The sequence below is a fragment of the Mytilus californianus genome, unplaced genomic scaffold (genome assembly GCF_021869535.1).
Source record: "Mytilus californianus isolate M0D057914Y unplaced genomic scaffold, xbMytCali1.0.p SCAF_7, whole genome shotgun sequence".
Lineage (NCBI taxonomy): Eukaryota > Metazoa > Mollusca > Bivalvia > Mytilida > Mytilidae > Mytilus > Mytilus californianus.
Window position 1 is genome coordinate 15,782,699 of NW_026262723.1, and position 23,049 is coordinate 15,805,747.

General features: G+C 32.2%; 1 protein-coding gene across 17 annotated transcripts in view; it reads left to right on the plus strand.

Annotated features, from left to right (window-relative positions):
* LOC127708932 (low-density lipoprotein receptor-related protein 2-like) overlaps positions 1-23,049 on the plus strand; it is a 423,265-nt gene that overhangs the window by 137,597 nt on the left and 262,619 nt on the right. For all 17 annotated transcript variants that reach the window (XM_052214131.1, XM_052214138.1, XM_052214124.1 and 14 more), the window contains exon 6: positions 22,190-22,315. In XM_052214131.1, coding sequence (XP_052070091.1) covers positions 22,190-22,315 — 126 coding nt within the window. The remainder of the gene's footprint in view (positions 1-22,189; positions 22,316-23,049) is intronic.

Here is a 23,049-nt window from a genome sequence, read left to right on the forward strand (position 1 = left end):
TGACCTGACAACAGTATCGTAACTATATCCCTTCTTAATAAGTCTATTTAAAGGTTTTGTTAGCTTCAGAGGTGAATACTGACATTTTTGTGCTTTATAAAGAATATTTCCATAAAAAATTGGATGTGAAATACCTGAACGTATAAGAAGTCTGCATGTTGAGCTATATTTACGAATGATGTCCTTATACCGATGATAAAATTTAGTAAATGTTTTGACTAGTTTGTGATATCGAAAACCCTGGTGTAATAATTTTTCAGTAATACATAAATTTCTCTCGTTAAAATCTAAAACATTGTTATATACACGAGCGAATCGTACAAGTTGAGATATATAAACACCGTAAGATGGTGACAAGGGAACGTCACCATCTAAGAATGGATAATTAACGATAGGAAATGAAAAATCATCTCTTTTATCATATATTTTAGTATTAAGCTTTCCGTTAATGATATAGATATCAAAATCGAGGAAAGGGCAGTGGTCATTGTTAGTATTAGCTTTATTTAAAGTAAGTTCAACAGGATAAATTTCTTTAGTATACACACTGAAGTCGTCATTATTGAGAGCCAAAATATCATCCAAATATCTAAAAGTATTATTAAATTTGTGTATCAGATGTTGTTTCGATGGGTCTTTGCTGATTTTTGTCATAAATTGTAACTCATAGCAATACAAAAAAAGGTCCGCAATAAGTGGTGCACACTTAGTCCCCATTGGAATTCCGATAACCTGACGATATACGGAATCTCCAAAGCGAACAAAAATGTTATCTAGTAAAAATTCAAGGGCATATATAGTATCAAAGCATGTCCAATTGACATAGTTTTTTTGTTTATTGCTACTAAAAAATGACCTAAAAGAGTTTGAACATATATATTCACATTCTGACTTTTTAAATGCCCATTTAATTAGGTGTGTGATTTTTTTCTTAATGAGAATGTGAGGCAATGTGGTATATAGGGTAGAAAAATCAAAACTTTGAACAGATTCAAAATCACCAATATATGCATGCAATTTATCAAGTACTTCCAACGAGTTCTTGACACTCCAAAAGTAATTAATTCCACTATTTTCGAAGGCCTTATTTGAACAATTTATTATCAGGTTTTTGATTGTACCAAGTTTACTGGTAAGAAGAATAGACAATTTAGTAGTGGAACAATGGCTTGAAGACGAAATGAATCTATATTTGTAAGGTGTTTTGTGTAGCTTCGGAAGCCAATACATAGTTGGGACTTTCATTGTATTTGGTTCAGCTTGTAAAGCGGTAGCTAAAAGTTTATGTTTGTTACATATGTCGTTTTCTGAAAAAGGAGTCAGTTGGAATGTTGGTGAATTGGTGATTTCTTTTTTCAGAACCTCAATGTAAAATTTACGTCAAACAATAATAATATTATTAGCAGCTTTATCGGCCGGGACAAAAACAAATTCCTTGGCTAGTTCTTTTAGTTTATGTTTGATACGAGAAATAGGTTTATTGTGGTTATTGTTAAGAGTAAAATGTTCTTTAAAATGTTGAATACGTATATCAACTATGTTCATTACTGATTTAAAAAAAGAGTCCAAAGATTTTTTGTCAGCTTTTTCCCGTTTTATCCATTTCAAACAGTAAGTATGGAGTGAGTCGTGGATGATATTACGACACTCATTCCAATTAATAATTGACGGGGGGCGATATTTAGGTCCTTTACTGAGGAATGATTTTAACTCTCGGTCTTGAACGATGTTAAGATCTCCTGTTATAACATGGGAAATGGGTCCATAAATGTATTCGGAATTACTGCAATTACATGAAGTAGGTGTATTTTCACTGATATTAACATCTTTACACAATTGGCTATAATTAAACACAAATTTCCGGGTAGATTTCTTGTAAATATAACAAATAAGAGGGAGCTCAGTATTATCAAAATATCCCGGAATTTGTTCTTTAACAGAATGGTCGTTAAAAATACCGGCAATATTTACAAAATCAAAACCTTTATTGACATACTTTATTTTAATAAACTGTTTTTTATGATCTTCAGGGCGATCAATTTTGGGAAACAGTTTAGAATAACAATATGCCATTATAATTTGAACGATTTCATACTTAGGACTGCTATATGAAATTGTGTTGCAATCCTCTAAAATTTTAATTAACTTATTAACCGGTAATGAACAGAGCTTTGTTAACAGATAATGTCTGCCGTTGTTTTTTGAAATAGAAATTAGGTCCGAAATATTGGTATGATTGGTCCGAAATTTTCTTTGATTGCGATTTTTTCTACGACCATGAGAACGGTTTTTACGAACAGTTTTAGAAACTATATCTAAAATGTTAACAGAATCGGTTCTTGATATATTACCAATTCCCATGATATTATCATTAAGACCGAGAGGGTAGACTGTCCGTAATTTTTTAATCCAATTTAATTCAATTATTTTCCGCGATCGTACAAACTTTGAATGAGATTCACCAGGCTGCTTATTTACTACTTCTAAAGGTTGAACTGCTAAATATTTAATAGGATGATTGTGCTTCTTAAGGTGTTGATAAATGATACTTTTGAATTTATTGGGTCTTTTAAAACGATACAGATGTTCTTGAGTGCGTTTAGATAAATATCGTCCAGTTTCACCTACGTACTGAATACCGCATCCCGGTTTGTTTCATGTGAGTAAATAAATTATACTGTTTGTTTTTCAAGTTATATCAGTTTCAAAATTTAAAGAAAATGTGCGACCATTAAACGTGGACCTTACCGTATTGTTGGTGGAAAGACGGGGACATGTAAGTCATTTTTTGGCATGACACTTATCGATAGAAGGGTAACCACGATTTTTATTGTTAAAAATGTTAGCGATGGTAGTATTATTAGATAAGCGATGGCTGCATCTCAGCTGCTTCCGGGCTGCTTCTGGGGGAAGTGAAGGATATCTTAACGTCTGATTGGCTATTATTGAGTTGTATGCATTATATGTCAACGCGTCCGTAACTGGGGTCGGATATAAATCATGATAGTAGGTCATCGGTATAAACTATAATGAAGTGTTCAATTGCTATCATAATTTAAGCCAAATTTAGTTCACGAAGCTCTGTCAATTTGAGCAAATAATATCATTCTGTGATGATGAAATTTATGTAAACTTGAAATTTTGTTGCAATTTTGGTACAAAGGTGTGTAATTATGGATTATTAATGTTCTTTCAAAAACAAAACAACAATACATCTAATCTTCAGTTTATAGTGCGTATTGAAACATATTTTGCTATATTTCTTCATAAACTATTATTTTAAATAGTAAATACACAAAACGTGTGCTATATGATTAAAAATGTTATCCTCATATTTTTCATTGCTTGAACATATTGATTAGAAAATATTCAAATCACGGAATTTACCGTATTGATACGAAGATGTCCTTTCGTTTCCCCGCGTATTCACCGCTTCATTGATTTCTGATGTAAACAAAACAGACAATTGCCGATAAACAGCTGATTAGAAGAATAGAAAATCCTTAGGAAGCAAACACCAAGCATCACGGTTTAGTTATGGGCAAGGGTTTCAGTGCACTATAGTTTGTTAAATGACCCCTCTAGCTGGACGTCTACGACTATAGATAGATGAAATTAAAAAAGGCACCAAGACCAATGAGCAATTTGAATTAATATGCCTGAAAACCAAAGATACTTGCAACACAGCGAGGTCCCAAATGATGTTCGCATGTGGGGTAGACAGTTTAATGTACTCGTACATGATGATTTATTCTTTGGAGTCGTTGTACACCCCAGGCGGATCCAAAGAGGGGGGGGAGGGTGCTGAGACTGCCACTCCCCTTGATTGATTATATAGGCCCCCCTTTATGAAAGTTCTGGATCTGCCACTGTACACAGTGGCGCTCAGCAGTCATTGTTAATTGATATATCAACAGCACTGAGAACTGCATTTGACAAATGTTTGATATAGATAAATCCAATTCTAATTTGTTCACATTACAATGTACAATGTATCAGGTCTTACAATAAGTATATTTCGTCGTGATGATAATTACTATTTGCTTTGATTCACATGCTCGAGATAATCAAGGTTTCCCATTTTCAGATGGTGCTGCTATTTTGCTAACCTTTTCAAATCTGAATCAGCTGATACTATATGTATAATTATCAATATACAATGGTGCTGAGTTTAATCTATCGGCTGTATTTGTATAAGTATTTGTAATATGTGGTATTGGCAGATCGAACTGGCTATGTATAAAGGCTCTAGTTTATGACTTGGATGCGTTAACAATGATGGTGTTTGATAAGGAAATCCAGATCCAGGATGTTAATTCAAAACCGAACAGGTATTTTACGTATATATATTAGAATTCATCCTCCTGAACATAGTACCCATATATAATAACCATACACCTAATCGCTTTATGGAATTCTGTCCCAGCTAATCTGAGAATCTGTCCCGCTTCAACCATTGACATCATACTACAATCACTTTTCCATTGTGGCGTCAGATATTTTGTATTATGACATCAACATTTTACGTGAACCTTTGTGATGGCCAGTAATTGCAGACAAATAGCAATAAGTAGGATTCAAAGCAATTTTTTAAAATAAATAAACTCTAATGAAATATTCTTATATATATAGATGATCACATGACATCATGAACATAGACGTCGCTTTACTTAAGTGCCGAAAATAAATTTTTCAAATGCATCTATTGAAAATAAATTATTGCATGCCTTTCATAAGTTCTGCTTTGGACATAACTGAATAACAATGCCGAATATAATGGAAGCATATATTAAGGTAAATTTCTTTATTTTTCACATAGCATCTTACAGCATTGAATGATACGATATGAATCAGCAGATTTATCGTTGTTTTAAAAGTTCAACGAGCAGTTATATATTTTACTTAGTTGAGTGGGTAACATAACATTTATCTTGTCATTATAACATAAAAAAAGAAGATGTGGTATGATTGCCAATGAGACAACTCTCCAAAAAAGACCAAAACGACACAGAAATAAACAACTATAGGTCACCTTATGGCCTTCAACAATGAGCAAAGTCCATATTGCATAGTCAGCTATAAAAGGCCCCGAAATAACAATGTAAAACAATTCAAACGAGAAAACCAACGGCATAATCTATGTTTGCTCATCATTCATCATGAAAACGATCACATTACAAATCATTTTAGGAAAGCACTGTGTAAGCAGACATTTCAGGAAGCAACAAGTATGTAGGCTGACTATATATTATCTGAACAAGTTCATTTCTTGTCAACTTCATAATTATTTCAAACATTTTAATAGATGTCATCCAAATTTGGTCTTTTTCTTTTAGCTTAATAGTTTTGCTTTTTCAAAGTCATGTTCATTTATTTTTCAACTGCGCCCAGAAATATGCGGCTACCTTTAATTTCAGAAAAGGATTTAGGGAAAGGCGATCTGGGTCCCCCTTTTAAAACCTACATTTAATGTTAATGCAGACATATTACTTGTTCCAACATGTCCAAACCAAACCTTGTCAAGTTTCGGGCACCCGGGTACCCCTTCTTTCTATACTTCATCCTACATCTACTTTTGAATTTGTTGCTTGTTTGTTATTTGGTCTATATATTGACAAAAAAGTCAATGAAACCACATCTTGATGGTCTCACAAAAATGTTGATAATGTGTACATTTCATTTTTTTTTCTAGCTCCTCTCATATGATAGCAGTACCTTTTTGGTCACTATTCTGTGTTGCGTCTAAATATTAATTGTAACACTTTAAAGTTACTGAACAGGTAAAACAAATACTTCTCAAGAAACAGAAAAAGAAGACTACTTGGAACAGCACCAGACTATGTATGAATAAAAACTAAGATCGGAATAGCATGGATGATATATTTATACATTTTGTACATCATTGTGAATAAGCAAGGAAAGCTATTAATTAATGGTGCATTTTTTAAAAGTTTATTAGCTCATCTCATCACTTGGCGTCCGTCGTTCGTTGTCCGTCGTCGTCGTCTGTCGTCGTTAGCTTTTTACAAAAATCTTCTCCTCTGAAACCACGGAGCCAAAGGAGTAGGTTCAGTAAGACCCCTTTTTGGCCCCAAAATATAGCAGTTTTACAAAATTGTTAAAATGTAAACTTTTAACTATTCATTGGAAAGAAGAATACTTCTGTTACATACATATGGGCTGTTTTTGATAATACAATGCACATGTATCGGGTACAAGCATCATGAAGTCATGCTAAATAACTGAAATTTTCGAAATTTTCGCATTTTGGTTAATTTTTAGACGGTTTCCGTCTAAAATGGAAGTGGCCGCATTTGTGTTCATTCTTAATATTTAAATGTAAGTTGAATTTGATGATAATACATAACATATATAAAGGTTGAGAATGAACACGGATGCGGCCACTTTCATTTTTGACAAAAACTATCTGAAAAGTGACATATTATGGCATATTTGATAGATTTTTCATATTTAAGCTTGAATTTGAGCGTCTTTAATGACTAAATCGGTTCAAACCTTTCACATAAACTGATTTAATCGACTGAAGTAAACACTTAAGTGTTTAAAAAGTGTCCAAAATCTTTCATCAGATGAACTTGAATTTTGAGGCCAAAATCGGCCCTTACCGAACCTACTCCTTTAACCAATTTGGCCACAATCATCATTAGGGTATCTAGTTTAACAAGTGTGTCCGATGACCCCGCCAACCAACCAAGATGGCCGCCATGGCTAAAAATAGAACATAGGGGTAAAATGTAGATTTTGGCTTATATCTCTAAAACCAAAGCATTTAGAGTAAATCTGACATAGGGTAAAACTGATTATCAGGTCAAGATCTATCTGCCCTGAAAATTTCGGACAAATCAGACATCCTGTTGTTGGGTTGCTGCCCCTGAATTGGTAATTTTAAGGAAATTTTGCAGTTTTTGGTTATTATCTTGAATATTATTATAGATAGAGATAAACTGTAAACAGCAATAATGTTCAGCAAAGTAAGGTCTACAAATAAGTTGTCATGACCAACATTGTCAGTCAACCCCTTTAGAAGTAATTGCCCTTAATAGTCAATTTTTAACAATTTTTTGTAAATTTTTGTAATCTTTTACAAAAATCTTCTGCTCTGAAACTACTGAGACAAATTTAACCGTACTTGGCCATAATCATTATTAGGGTATCTAGTTTTAAAAAATTGTCAGATGACCCCGCCTTCCAACCATCATGGCCGACTTGGTTAAAAATAGAACATAGGGGTAAAATGCAGTTTTTGGTTTATATCTCTGAAACTAACTCATTTAGAGCAGATCTGACAGGTGGCAAAAATGTTTATCAGATTTAGATTTATCTGCCCTGAAATTTTCAGACGAATCCGACAACCCGTTGTTGGGTTGCTGCCCCTGAGTAAGTAATTTTACAAAAATTTTGCAGTTTTTTTTTTATTATCTTAGATATCATTATAATATCTAATATCTAATACTATTAATTATGATTTTAACCTTATTTTACATGATTTCCAAAGCATCAGTAAATACAGGTCAACTGCAGGTGAGCGACACAGGCTCTTGAGAGCCTCTATAGTTGGGTTTTGTATTCATATTCTGTTCGAATTTTCACACAATCTGTCAAAAAATGCAAAACTAACTTTACTGAAACTTTCAAAGAATATGAGAAGTGTTTCAATCACCAAAACACTCTTGCGATTCTGCAAAAACAAAATCATGCATGATTTTGTGAATGAAAGGAGAAAGAAGATCCTGACACAGCGCACCTTAGCATGTCGATTGCGAACTGACCCAATAATTTATATATCACGACCAGTCAACTGATACTGACATTATCAGAGAGTACAAATCAAAGGAAAAATGCACAAATTACCGATAAATTGTTGAATATGATATCATAGAATTAAATATGTTTTATTACAAAAAAATGTGTTCTCAATCTTGTTGATAGATATAACAGAATGTCATATCAGTACCAAAGACAACTCTCTATTCAAGTCACAATTTGTAAACCATTATAGGTTGAAGTACGGTCTTCAACATGAAGCCTTGGTTCACACCAAACAGCAAGTTATATAGTCCATATCAATCATGACAATGAAAATAAACAAACAAAATAACTATCGCTTACTAATAATCCTGACTATATGTATTACATGAACTTGTTGCCTTCAGAAATGAAAATATAAATATTCCAACTAACAAAAGCATATGCTTGCACATGCAACCAAATATTATTAAAAGCACTAAATGATAATACCAATATGAAGCTCTCATCTATAGAACTTACAGAGAAAATGTCAAGATCACAAACCACAACAAAATAATAAAAAATATAAGAAGCCAGCTACAACATGTTCTAAAATATTTTTTGCAATTAATATTTCATTCCAAATCCATTACCACAAAATATCTTCTTACAGTTATACTTCATCTGGAAATTAGTAATAACAACACTTAACCTGTACCTTCAAAACTAATTGCTTCCTCTAAGACAAAAGCCAGATGAGATATTCATCACTTGAAGTGCTCCAGCTAGACATAGAAAGGGGCAGGGTGCCAGTGAAGGGCAGGGCACTTTTTTATGATAGGAAAATGCACTTCTCATTTCTTTTGTCTACGTTTCTGTGTGTATCACGAGTTCACTTTTTTTTTACTGTATATGTTGTTAATAAAGATGCATAAATTGTTGTTTTGATTATTGACTCTATAAAATTTGCATTAGAAAAGTCATTCATACTACATGTTCATAAAACATGGCAATACACATTCATACATCAGATCACTATTAACCAAAAGAAGCGAAATAAACTTACTATTCTTCCCCCTTGGAAAAAGGCGTCAGAGAGGGGCGCAATTGAAGGCATCCAGGGCGTGGCTAAGGGCACCCAGGGTGCGGCGCCCTTCTAATTTGGGCTAAAGAGACCACTGTCTTCTATACATATAAGATGTAATATACTCATATTCGAACGGCCAACTATAGTAGTCAGAGGCGGATTTAGAGAGTTTTTCAGGGGGACCCTCCCCCTTTTGTGGGAAAACTTTGGTTGATCATATACATGTAGTGAATCACTGAATCATGACTGGAGCTGGTCCCCTCTTATGCAAATTTCTAGATCTGCCACTGGTAGTCCATTTTGTCTAGCAGTAATCCTCAAAAGTAAATAATACGTTTTTCTTATCAACTTGATTATAACCTTGCTAACTATTACATAACTGTCAAGACACAGTATGCATGTTAAAACTACTTGCATTGTCATAAAGAGTAAACAATCATATTCCACAAAACAAATAAAAAAGTGTTTGTATCGTTACTTTAGCTATTACAAACCATATATATATATATTATCATATGTGACTATCAAGCCTCCTTCAATGATAACCCTGATTCACCAATACTACAACTAAAATAAAAAACCAGGAGAAAAAAGACACTATATATTCTAATGCTAGGAGTGCAAGATTCCAATAAAAAAACCTTATATCCACAAACCACCGATCTCAATGCATGTATAAGCAGCTAAAATACGGCAAGCTTTTTAGAAAAGCTATTACTTGTTATGACCAATAATTAACAGATTCCGGGTCGAATCCGATACCGACACCAAAAGTACCTGTTATTTGTCACCTATGCTAATCTCTAAGTATCGCCTCTGTCAGGCGCACCACCAAACGGTGTATTTGTAACTTGCTACATGTATGTACACGGGAATAATCAGATGTTAACTTCGTCATTATACAGGGATTGACACTACTAAATTCAGTCATTGACCAAAACAAATATATAAACGAGTAGTTACCGGCTGTAGTTAGAAAAACCGAGACGGATTAAATCAGAAAGATTTTGACAGCATAGAAAACTGTGCACCTTATAATCAGCATGACTTTATCAAATGACAATACTAATACTAATCCAGGCTGAAAATAAAGCGTAGATACTTAAATTCAGTCACGGACCAGCGATGTCGCGTGTGTGTTCTAGTTTTTATATTACAAATCACTCTGAGATATAGAACTTATAGATTCTTAGTTACGGCTAAGTATTTTTTATACCAGGTGGACATATTTGCACTCTTAATTAATGTCAAATTAAACAATATTTTGTAGTCATTGTGTAACAATATTGATGTCAATTTGTATGTTAAAATCCATCCTGCGTTAACATTTTTTTTTTATTTATCATTCTTACAATATATATCATGTACATGTATATATATATATGATTTGCTTAATAAATAACAAAATGGTCAGTTTTAGTTGATGCGGTCAAATATCTTGAGATACGAAAACTGCCATTGTAAATTGATGCGATTAATCTTTTCCATTCATCATGTACTAACATTGCTGTCATTTTTGATATCCAATCCATGCTGAGTTGACAAATTTACTGATTTATAATTTGCCTATACAATTGTTATAACAAAGTACACATATGGCAACTTTTGGTCGATGAGGATACAAACTATCTGTAGAAATGAAACATTAGATTCTTGGGATAGTTCAGATTTTGTTACTTAAAAGAGGAACTATTGACACTGTAAATTGATGAAGATGAAATATTGTAGACAATAAAAACTGGGGTGATCTCAGATGCTCCGGAAACGTAATCCTGTTCCACATGTGACACCTGTCGTGTGACTCATGTAAGTACAAACCCTGTGATAAGTCTAATTTGGTAGGTCACATTCGAGCAATAAAGGACGGGATTTCAGTTACGACAATTGGAATATATCCGTCGTCATCAGTGAAAAGATATTCTATAACGTTGAACCAATTCGGAATAGGGTCCGTAATTTTTTGAAAGGATGATTTCAACTTCACACTTGGCACTCTTGCTTTAATAGATTCCTTGTGTGCAAATATTTAGATATTTAACAATTTATAATAAAGGCATTTGAGTTTGTTTGGTTCTTCATAATAAATAGTTGATTGAATTATGAACCTAAAACTTTAACGGGTTTCGTTTTGTGTAACAGCAGATAATGATTATGGTTGTGTCTGTTTGTTCATCAACTTATTAACTCTGATTAATTTATTTAAGTTTATGTATTATTCACCGTTGTGTTATCATAGTAAAGATTCATCGTCTGAATCTTTTTTTCTTAATCAACTTACAACGAGTTTTCAATGATAAGATAATATTTCGAGGTAAATGTGTACCTAAGGTCCAAAAAAATATTTTAGATGCCAAATTGTACTGGTTAAAAAACGCATGCTAATGAGATAAAGTAAGTGACAGGCAAAATCGTATTTGAATTTCGAAATTATTTTTTTGCATCTGTCATTTTACTTATCAACAGATTTATTGTAAAATTGAATGCTAAAGATTAACAAAATATAATTGAATTCTGTAGATGTATGTCTATTTTTAATTGTGTTGATATGTTTTGTCACATATCCTTACATTTACCTTATAAAAAACTATTTTTTGAATAATCCGAAAAAAAAGAAAAAAAAACACACCCAACAACTCTACACAGAAATACATAGTATATGACAGAACTCTCACAGTTTTCCTATCTAGTGATAACATGTGTTTAATTAACTGTCTGTGATTTTAAATATATTTTCAAAATGATAATCATAGGTAAAATGAACATTAATTAGGTTCAGTAATCATACATTCGTCTTGTCTAACAAGGTGTATAACAGTTTAATGAGGGTAATTGGCCAATAAAGGGATAGTTAGCATTTTAAACTTCAGTATACTAATAGATTTTGAAATGTCAGATATTCAATGTAAAATTGTAAGTTTTCTTTTTTTACTTTCACTAGATAATTACCCGAACATTAGCTATTCAAAGTCAAATTACAAGTAAGTGTATAAATTTACGTATTTTAACGAAGAACTCGTTTTTAAATAATATAATCGTGGTTAGTCATTTGTAGGAAAATCAAGGATTAATTTTCACTGAATCTAAATTAACATAGAATACTATAATACGAGCATTATATATAATCTATATAGAACGGGATACCATAGAACTTTTAATTCTTGGTCTACCTATGCCAAGGGAAAAATGAAAACTGCTAATACAGAAATGAATATAATGCACAATACATATATGTTTTACCCTTTTAGCAAGCAGTTAACAACTTTAAACGAACTTATAATTCATCGAACATTTTCTATTAATATCGTACGTACAAGATTACTGCAACTCAAAATTTATTTTAAAAAATGAATTCTGAAATGATTTCATTAAGGAAACGTCCATTACAAAGACAAAATTAAACGCTCGAATATCTCAACCGACTGGTACATAGTTGTTATATGCCTATAGATCAGGTCTTTTAACAGAAATATGGAAGTAACATATATTAGGGTATTTGCATTGCATTTGGGTTATCCATTTATTCTAAGGACAAACTATTAATTATGAACAAAACGCAAACTATTACAGATACATTTTTTCTTTTCAAAGTTCCAATACATTTTTGTCAATAATACCAGAAGATCACGTCAATAATACCAGAAGTTCACGTTTAAAGAAGAATTATTGACCAGATAAAAACTCATTATAAATAATTGGCTTACATTGTGACAGGCCACACGATTATTTCATCTTCTATACGACTCATCAATAGCGCTCAATTCAAAACAGGTGCGAAGCCAAATTAAAACAACAGAAAAAATTCAAATAAATATAGAATAATACATGACAAAATCCGTATCGTATGCTGTATCACATTAGTCCCGAGGTCCGAAGGTCCCGAGAGCTGATATTGGTCGAGTGATGACACACCATGCGATATGGATTTTGCCATGTATTATTCTGTTTATTATATATTTTAATAGAATCAGATTCATGGGACATCCTTTTTTAAAATCGTCCGAAAATATAAGAGAGACAAGAAAATTATGGTTTACCTGTATTTTTCTAGCAGACTTGTATTTGTAGAGACTTCCTTATTTGCCTAATATCCCGTTTCGTGATAGTCATAACAAAATTCGGGATCGTTCATGCTGGACGAGACATCAAACTCATAATGTCCCTTATAACCTTATTACATGCTCAATATAGAGCTATGAAATTGGCAAGTAATATATTTTAAGACCATGTATTTAAATGCATTCACTAACGATACTGTCATCAGTTCCCTCCTGTAGAATACAACTCACCTTACCAATATGTGTTGTTAAGTTTAGCCATTATACTGCAATCTGATCTCATTTGTATACATAAATGTGGACAACAAATTACCAAGTATCATCAATTCAAAGATTATGGCCAGACACACAGAGGGATTCCTATATATATGTATGAACTCCACATTTTCGACAGGGTTGCAATTTTGCTGTACCAAATATGTGTATACTTCGAAATTTCTTCAATAATGCTTGATGTTAAAACTTAACTAACATGTGTTTTTCCAGGAAGTATATATATACTGAAAACCATGATTATTTCTGAAGCTTGTGAAACCCCATCATTTATTAGAACTAAAAACATTAAACTTGGAATTTCCACAAATGAAACTCTGATACTAATGAATAAATATTAATATAACACCATTTTGTTTTTAATCTGACTTTCAAAACAATAATTTCACAACAAAGATCATATTACATCAAAAACAAAATAACAACTACACTAGGTTTAAAACATGAACTAACAGAGAAATCTGGTCATTTGTTAAAATAATCCATTTTAGGAACTTCTAGTATATTTTGGCATATATGAATCATTACGTTTTGCAAGTATTTAGTGTCAAAATTACTTCCCTACCCTTTTTTGGATGCATGTGATTAATAAATTTCCCTTTTCTCATTTGGAACCTCATATTAATACATGCATATGTAATTTGTTTTAAAACCACTTTTAATATTTGCATTATTCAAAATAATTTGGATTTTGAAGTGAACAATTTGCTATTTAAACCCTTGATTTAGGAAAAGTATCAATGCACATAAATGAGGTATTGATAATTAATACAAATGCTTTAGAAGAGTAATCTATAGACTCCTAATTGTTATTATCTCAGTTTGATTGCACTAAAAATTAACACACATACATGAACAGGTACTTTTAGATAAAATAAAAAAAAAAAAAAAAAACTAGTGAAGAGAGAATGGGTCTTTTGATCATTTTCCAAAATGAATATTTCTAGTCTGAATCAATGTCATAAATGACCCATTTTCTCTTGCAAGTATTTTTCAGAAATTCTAACTAAATGAGGTTACATTTCGTATCATGCCAGGAAATACAGCAACTGGACGTCATATGTCAAACTTTGACGTCATTTGATATATGACGTCACGCACGGTATGCGATACGGGTTAAGCTATACGATATGGGGTATTCGATACGGGTTTAACCATGCCATACGGGGTATGCGATGCAAAGTAGGTGATACAGACTGGAAAAAAGCCTTTATTAGATATACAAAATTGCTGTATTTAGTACTAAATATATGATAAAGGTCAATATACATCATCCTGCCAGAATATAACATACAATTACCGAAATTATCACTAAGCTGCTTTATATCATTGTATGTTAAAAGGACATTTTTTTTCTATAATAGAAACAGTTAAAAATACAATGCACACGATCATGATGTTTCCACATATTTAAACTGCAGTTATATAATGCACAGCCAAATCAATGGTGATACATTTGTACTAGTATCATTTTAAATTACCCCAGGCTATTTATGTGTAAATCTATTTTTTCCGAATCGTCAATTAAATCAATATTTTTTTTAGAATGGTCATCATACATGTAGGTGTAATTGAAAATGTGAAGGTTCAATGTTACTTTTTTTTAGAAAGGCGGATAATGATTTAATGAAGGTAAATGTTTTATAAAGAGATAAGTGTTTCAAACAAGGATAATCGACAGTTTTTTTGAAATGTCAGTATTTAATTGTAAACATTTAAATTCGTTTCACACTCGCCTTGTGATTTACTTGAATATTCACTTCTCGAAAGTAAGCTTCTATTCTACATATGTGTAAGTAAATATTATTTTCATTATTTTTAAGTCAACTAATGCTTTGAATTTATGACACTGGACGTTAAGCAAACATCAATTAATCTTATATTTAAGGGTGACACATGGATGGAAAAAGCCAACTAATTTATGTCATAAGTTGGCAAATGTTTATAAATAGTCAATACCATATGACGATGTATCATTGTGCTTCATTTCAATAACGGGGCCTCGGTGGCCGAGTGGTCTTAGTAATTACTACTGTAATCACTAGCCAGTCAACACTGAGGTTGTGAGTTCGAACCCCGCTCGTGCGGGTGCACTCGACTCCAATCTTAATTGACTAGGACGGTCAGTTTTCCTATTGAAGGTCGGTGGTTTTCTCCGGGCACTCCGGCTTCCTCAACCAATAAAAACTGGCCGCCACGAAATAGCCCAAAAGCGGTGCTTAAAAGTGGCGTTAAAACACCAAAAATCAAATCAAATCATTTCAATAACACAAACATACATCACAGAACACTTGAGTTTGATGTAAAAGGATCATTAATTGGCTCGATACAAATTTAAAAGTGTCAACTTCATTTTCTACTTATCGGCCAACAAAATCCGAATAGACCGTAAATCCCTGAAGGTATCACCAACAATGTCCACAACGAAATGCAAATGACATAATTCATTCATGGCTTGACGTATAATTAGCTAATCAAGAACACTAACAAATTATATCTGACTATTATTTAAAATTTTGTTTTAATCCTTAAGTACATATGCAAACCTGGCTTTCCTTTTTGGTGTTCCCGATGAAGTCAAATCTAGACAAAAACTTTGTACATAACACATGACCTCTAATGTTGGACTGCTATTCTCTGATAATATCATTAGCTCAGTATGCAAGACATAGCAATTAAAATTTGTAACATAAATTTCCGATATCTGATGATATTATGTATTTACTATAGGCAAACTTGGGCATTACAGGTTTTTGATTTTGTTTGCGTAAAACGTTCATTGACAAATGTTAATTTATTAGATTTTATGTCGAGGATAAATTATTCATTGTCCAGTTGTCTTTGTGTTGTTTACATTGATTAACGTAAAGAGTCAACGGTTTCATCTCTAAAAACTTGTATAAAGTGTTGCTCCATGTGTTCCGATTTGATAACATACATGCTTTTTTATGAATTCTTACCTAATGTTTTGATTTTAAAGGTGTTCGCTGTTCTTGTATGTTACTTTTTGTTAGATATTAGGAATCCTCAGATTTTTATCGACGAAGTACCATTACAAATTTGGCCCGCTTACTCCTATTTTTTCATGATCTTATTGTATATAAAGTTTTCCCTTATGTGAAACCGATTTGATTACATGCATGTTCGTATTTTATGAATTCTTACCTAATGTTGTTATATTAAGGATGTTTGCTGTTCTTGTTTATTGACATTTGTCAGATATTCGGAATCCTCTTATTCTATCGATGACAATTAATTTAAATTTGGCAAAAAATGTATCAATGTTAAATGTTTTTATTAGTATGCCCTGCCTATAGATCATCTAGGCCTAAATATTTGACAAAAGTTATATTGTTCTTCGCCAACCATTACTTAATTACAATATTTATTCAAATTAATGTTTGCTTTACGTATAAAGGCAATTGTGTACTTAAATACAATTTGCGGGGTAAATGAGATTACATTTTGTTACTTACAGATTATTGTTGGTCATCTCAACGAGATTGATTTTCTCGCTTCAAACGGTAAGGCGAAAGTGAGAAAAACAATCGAGGTGAAATGACCAATAATAATCTGATTATCGCTATTTTGCCTATGACGACGTTGATGTTGACATTGAAAACGGCACATGCGTCTTTAGTTTCTAGCGATAATTTTTCATATCACTCTACTGTGCTGAGAAAGGAAATTATCAGTCCGTAAGATCAAAGGAACATTTCGTAAAATAGTTAATGTTATTTGTGTTCTTATTGGGCTTTTAATGTATTGGTCTAATCTGTTTATCATTTACCATGTTGAAAATATGTTTTCGTTGCTATAACATATTTAGTGCTTCCTACAATAAAGGATTCATTCATTATAAAAGTATTGAGAGAACTATTTATTGCAAAATTCGTAATGGCTTGTGTGTAAAAACAAATAAGAAAATGGACCTTTTATTTTTTTTCTGGTAATTTAGTTATATTATCTATATTTTATCAATGTACAACATTTTTTGTAAAGGCTTGTTATTTTGACACAGGGCAGCCAACATCCATAAACTATAAAAGTCCACATCAACTTGTATGCATATTTTTACGTACGCTATCGGGATTTGGGCTTCAAGCTTTGTATGTGAAACAGTTTTAATATCAAACAATGCGTAAATTTCATCCATATGTTCATTTTGGAAAAATATAGATTTTAACATTTAACCGAGAACGGAAAACGATGTAACATTTATAAACTTATTTTTCACAGGGCAATGGAAAATTATCCTTTCTTTGTATTGTTGTTTTTGACTGCAATAACAGGTAAAGTATACTTGAGCTTGCACTTAAATGTTTGTTTTTATAATATAACTGTATTATGTTCAAGTACAGTCGTATTGGGTCGAGGTAAGCTGACTGATGATAAACACGACAGTCGGAAGACTCATACAGGATCAATATGAACTATTTGCGTTAATTATCATTCTAATACAATAAATGTCGAATAATACTTAGAAGTAATGATGTGCGATGAATTACCACTTTATTCACCGATAAAAAAAAACCTTTGAGCCTCTCGATTTTTACACGAGTCATCTCCCATCAAAATGACGTTACTGACGTATGTAAACAAAACTGACACAACTTCCAGGTAAGAACTGGTCTGTGGACTGGATTGACAAAGAAAAAGATATCTGAAATCCATCTGCTGCCGAGGCAAGCATTCACAAACGGCCGTTTCCGCGACACCAATACTTTACAGAAAGAGTCTTAATTTGTTGTACACAGGAGATCAGATGTGGCATTTTAAGTCCAAATAATTCTCTGGCTTAATTGTTTTGACAAATTATTTGATGCTACAGTTAGACATGTACAAGAGCAGTGCATATCCAAGATTGCCAACCCTACAAATTACTTTCAGTTCAGTCTGCACCGTCAGAGAAATAATCTTTTATTGTTGACAATTCTGGATATTCACACCTCAAAGAAATAATATAACATATGAAAAATAAAACCAACTCTAACATCAAACATGTTGAAATCTAATATTTTGCGCAATACATGTATTCATTTTCCTACACCTTTTTGTACCAAAACAAAATCTTGTATTAAGGCCAGTAAAAATCTGTTTCAACTGGCTTTTTTGTAAAAGACTTGTACTAATGACCATCTCGGGGATACAATGAATCGTATAAAATGGACAATTTATAATGTATGTTTAGTTCATTGGTTAATAAACTTCTATATTGATAGCTGCTTAATTTACAATAAAATTGAGAATGGAAATGAGGAATGTTTCAAAGAGAGAACAACCTGACCAAAGAGCAGAAAACAGCCGAAGGCCACCAATGGGTCTTCAACACAGCGAGAAAATCCCGCACCCGGAGGCGTGCTTCAGCTGGCCCCTAAACAAAAAAGCGTACTAGTTTAGTGATAATGGTCGTCATACGAAACTCCAAAACATATAAATGAACTAAAATTAAAAATCATACTAGACAAACAAAGGCTCCTGACTTGTGACAGGCGCAAACATGCGGCGGGGTTAATCATGTTTTGTGAGATCTCAACCCTCTCCTTATACCTCTAGCCAATGTAGAAAAAAAACAAACACACAGCAATGTGCAAAGTAATACTCAGTGTAAAAGAAGTCCGAGTCCGATGTCAGAATAGGTAACAAAAGAAACTAAGCATATTGGTGATGATACATTAATTAACAAAGGACTACTAGAAGTTACTGACATGCCAGCTCCAGATCTCAATCAAACTGATTGAAAGATTATGTCTTCATCATATGAAAATCGAGCACAATCCCTCCCGTTAGGGGTTAAGTATCATACCCCGTATCATGCCAACAACTGGTTTTAGAATAAATGTGTTTAGTTCCGATGCAAAGACCCTATAAGTGAATCAATATTAATACCAAAATATGCAATCTTTAATGACCTGGCAACACTATCGTAATATATGTATTAATTTCAAACACTGGGATTTGCTTTATCATTATTCACGAAGCACGAAACGTGTATTCGACGTTTTTGTTTTAAATGCAAGGTAAAAATCTGCTGTGTCGTTAATCATCTCATATAAAAATTTATAATCATTTGGATAAAACAGATTTGTACAAATTGTATAAATATATATTATGGTGTTATTACAGGGGCATTAGCTACGAAATTTACTAAACATTTAAAAAATGATTTTTTTTTGTTCAATTATTAATGAACGTGAAATAGTGAAATAATAATTCGCTTTTAGCAGCCAGTTTGTTTCAATTTTGTCAAAATAAGCTGATAAATTATTCACTGCCAAAGGAATATTTTGACTTAATTTAATCCGTATTCATGAAACCTTCGATTTAACTCCTCAGCTAGAGATTGGTTACGCATGAATTAGGCGTGTTCGGTTATTAATGGAAAATAATGTCAACATTGAAAGTGAAACTATGGCAAACGTATGGTAAACCATTTGATTTACTGATTCGATTCACAAAAACTCATTCGTATACAGGTAACACGATGATTAACATATATTTTTAACCTATAATATGAAATCAAACAGACCTAACAAAAAAACAATTGATATCTATTTATATCTATATTTATGTTTATTTCGGGTTATTTTACCGTCGACAGACTTCGGAGGTCACCTCGGTGGTTAATAAGATGGCGTCTAGACTAAAATACACACGAAATGCTGATATATATTATCGATCCCAAGCATTTGAAATTGTTTATGTTAGGCTTTTCATAATTTGGATATACTTTTTATAATGTTATAAATCAAATATGAGAACTTGAATCAAATCGGTGACATGAATTTGACAGCTAATGCCCCTTTAAATGGGTGTTTTCTTATTAATTATGCATTATGTTCAAGTACAGTAGTATAGAATCGAGGTTAGCTGTATTGGCTCGATACGTTGCCTTGGTCCATAACAGCTGATCCACAAACAACCGGACTGGTAACTTGAAATAAAATGCTAATGCACTCTGGAAAAGAAAACATATTTTTTAACGACCATTTAGTAGTATTAAGAAAAGCATTGAGGCTTTAAGTAACGGCTTTCGAAATAGTGACCTTCATTAGTTTTTTATCGGTACAACTTATTTGGCAAACATTTTAAATCAATATTAAAAAAAAAAGATGATGACCGGGTGATCATTCGGTCATTTCCGTAGATTTCGAGTTTAATACTGCTATATCCTCTATCTTTTATGGCTCGGCCAATAACATTCCTGGACAATGACAAACTAGTCTTAAAACAAAATGGGCCTAACAAATTTGGCTTCTCACATAATAAGCCGGTAAAACAATTTGATCATTATAGACATAATATAAGATTGTGAAATCGATATCATTTATTAAATTTGAAGAAAATTAACTAAATCTAATAAATGAATTTACAGTTTACAAAATTACTAATGTAAACAAACACAAATATAAAAAAGAAGTTTGAATTTGTAAAAAGTAGTTGATTCTGTACATTTTCGTATAAAACATTAGATTTAAGGGAATTAGAATATTTATATATTTCTCGTCAGATTTCCAGAGGAATCTGTTAGTGCACGTTAGGTAATTAGGTCTCCTCAAAAAAGACTGCTTAGATATTTAAGACACATATAAAGCATAGCGCAAATAGTACCAAACGTACTGTTACTTCTTGCAAGTAACACATCGATGAAAAGCAGAATTTGGTTATTTCACAATCGATGATATGGACTGGATTTTAGTTCAAAAACAAATAGAATATATTCGTGGTCATATATAACAGTCAAGTAAATAAGTATATATACCTTAAACCATCCGTTGCTTGATGTTTGCCACACACATGGAAATATCACATAATAAATTAAGATATGTAGTAATTGATAATTGTAATATATAAACAGGTGGGTTGACGGACGTTATTCCTCCAGGAGAATGTAGAGAATGTTCAGACGGTTCTGGTTGTGCTTATAGATATGAATTCTGTAATGGATATAATACTTGTTCAAATGGCGAAGATGAAAACGAGGATGTATGTAGAGGTACCAATGTTAATTGTTTAGCTGTAACAGGGATATGTTACATATTTAAAAAAATGATTGTTCATTGTGTATGTATTATTCATGTTTTGTATCAAAACAGGGCATTCTTTTGTTCCCTCTTTTCTTTCGATATTTTGTACTGAATGACCTTAAATTATTTTAAGAATCCATCGATATAAGAAATTTTAACAATTTTACATACAATAAATAAAGAACGGCAGCCCTCTACTGTTTAATCAAGCTACTACTAGAAGAAGCATTCTGTTATTCTAGAAAGATAACATGAACGTTAAATCATGCTCAACAAAATCCATATCAGACTTGTCTTGATGCCATATGAATATGCCCGGTCAACATAGGAGCTCAATCAATATTCTGCACCTAACAATTCTGTAATGAAATATTCATACGTTGTTTACCCATTTATCTTATCATGTGCTGCTTGTTTTAATTTAGATTTGGAATGCGAAAAAGGAAAAATGAAATGTAAAAACGGGATACATTGTTTTCCTGAATATACTCTTTGTGATTACTACGCCTACTGTAAAGATGGTTCAGATGACGATCCTGAAATGTGCAAAAGTAAGTAAGGAGTTATAGCTGCGTAACATAATTAACCAAATGACATAATACTGTGGTGTTATGTTTTATCTGAACATAGTAACGGTTTGTTTAATATTTTTTGTGCAGTATTTGAAATATATGTCTTTAAAGAACTTTGTTCCAAATGAAATTCCAAGCAGAATGGTGTAATTATTGGTTGTCGTTTGTTGCTGTTTATCGTTTATTTTCGTTCATAGTGTGTACATAAATTAGGCCGTTAGGTTTCTTACTTGAATTTATTTAGATTTGTCATATTGGGGCCTTTATAGCCCACTATACAGTATGGGTTTTGCTCATTGTTGAAGACCGTACGATGACATTTAGTTGTTAACTCATATGTCATTTAGTCTTTGGTGGAGAGTTGTCTCGTTGGCAATAAACCACATCTTCTTATTCTTATAATACAAATCAAATATTTTTCTTTAGATGTTCAGTGCCCACCGGATCATGTAAAATGTACTGATGGTTTACAGTGTATTAGAACGAATTACCTCTGTAATGGATATCCAAGTTGTAAGGATGAGTCCGATGAAAGTAAAGAGACGTGTACAGGTCTGTATATCCTAATTCGAGTATCATGGCTACATGTAGCATACTTTTATATTTTTTACCTATCCATTATTTTTAGGTTGTTCTGTGTATGTTACGGGATTATTATGCTTCCTATAATTGCTCCTTGGATTTTGCAATGTTTGTTATCTTACTTCTATGCACCTGTCTTTCTGAGGTCAGCTCTGTATAATACTTGTGTTTTACCCTTATTTAAAAGACTTGAATTTAAATTTGAATACTGCTTTATTGATATCTGACACATTTATGCATTATGATCACAAGAAGTATGCTAATGACAAATTTGTAATATTAATGAGTTTTAATTTTAGCTTATATAGATTATTAATTTCTGTACATGGCGTACATACATAATAACGCCAGTACATATATTCATGTTTCAAATGGCTAAATTGATAGGAGTCCATTTTGAGATTTGAGTTAAGAGATATTTGAGGAGATTACTTAGTTTTATAAGAAATCTTTGAGTGTTCTTCCTATTTCAGATTTCACTTTTGAAAATAGTAATGGGTAATTGTTCATATACTTTACATATGGTCAATTCATATTCTTTTTGTTTTGGTTATCTATACTTAACCAGAAATGGTCATATTGCATGATTAAAACAACTTCTTTGTATTTCAAACACATTGAAAAAAAAATGAAATATCATTGCTTAATTTTGTTAAAATTAACTTGTAACATGTAACACACGTATAAGAGTCAGCGAATGTGTT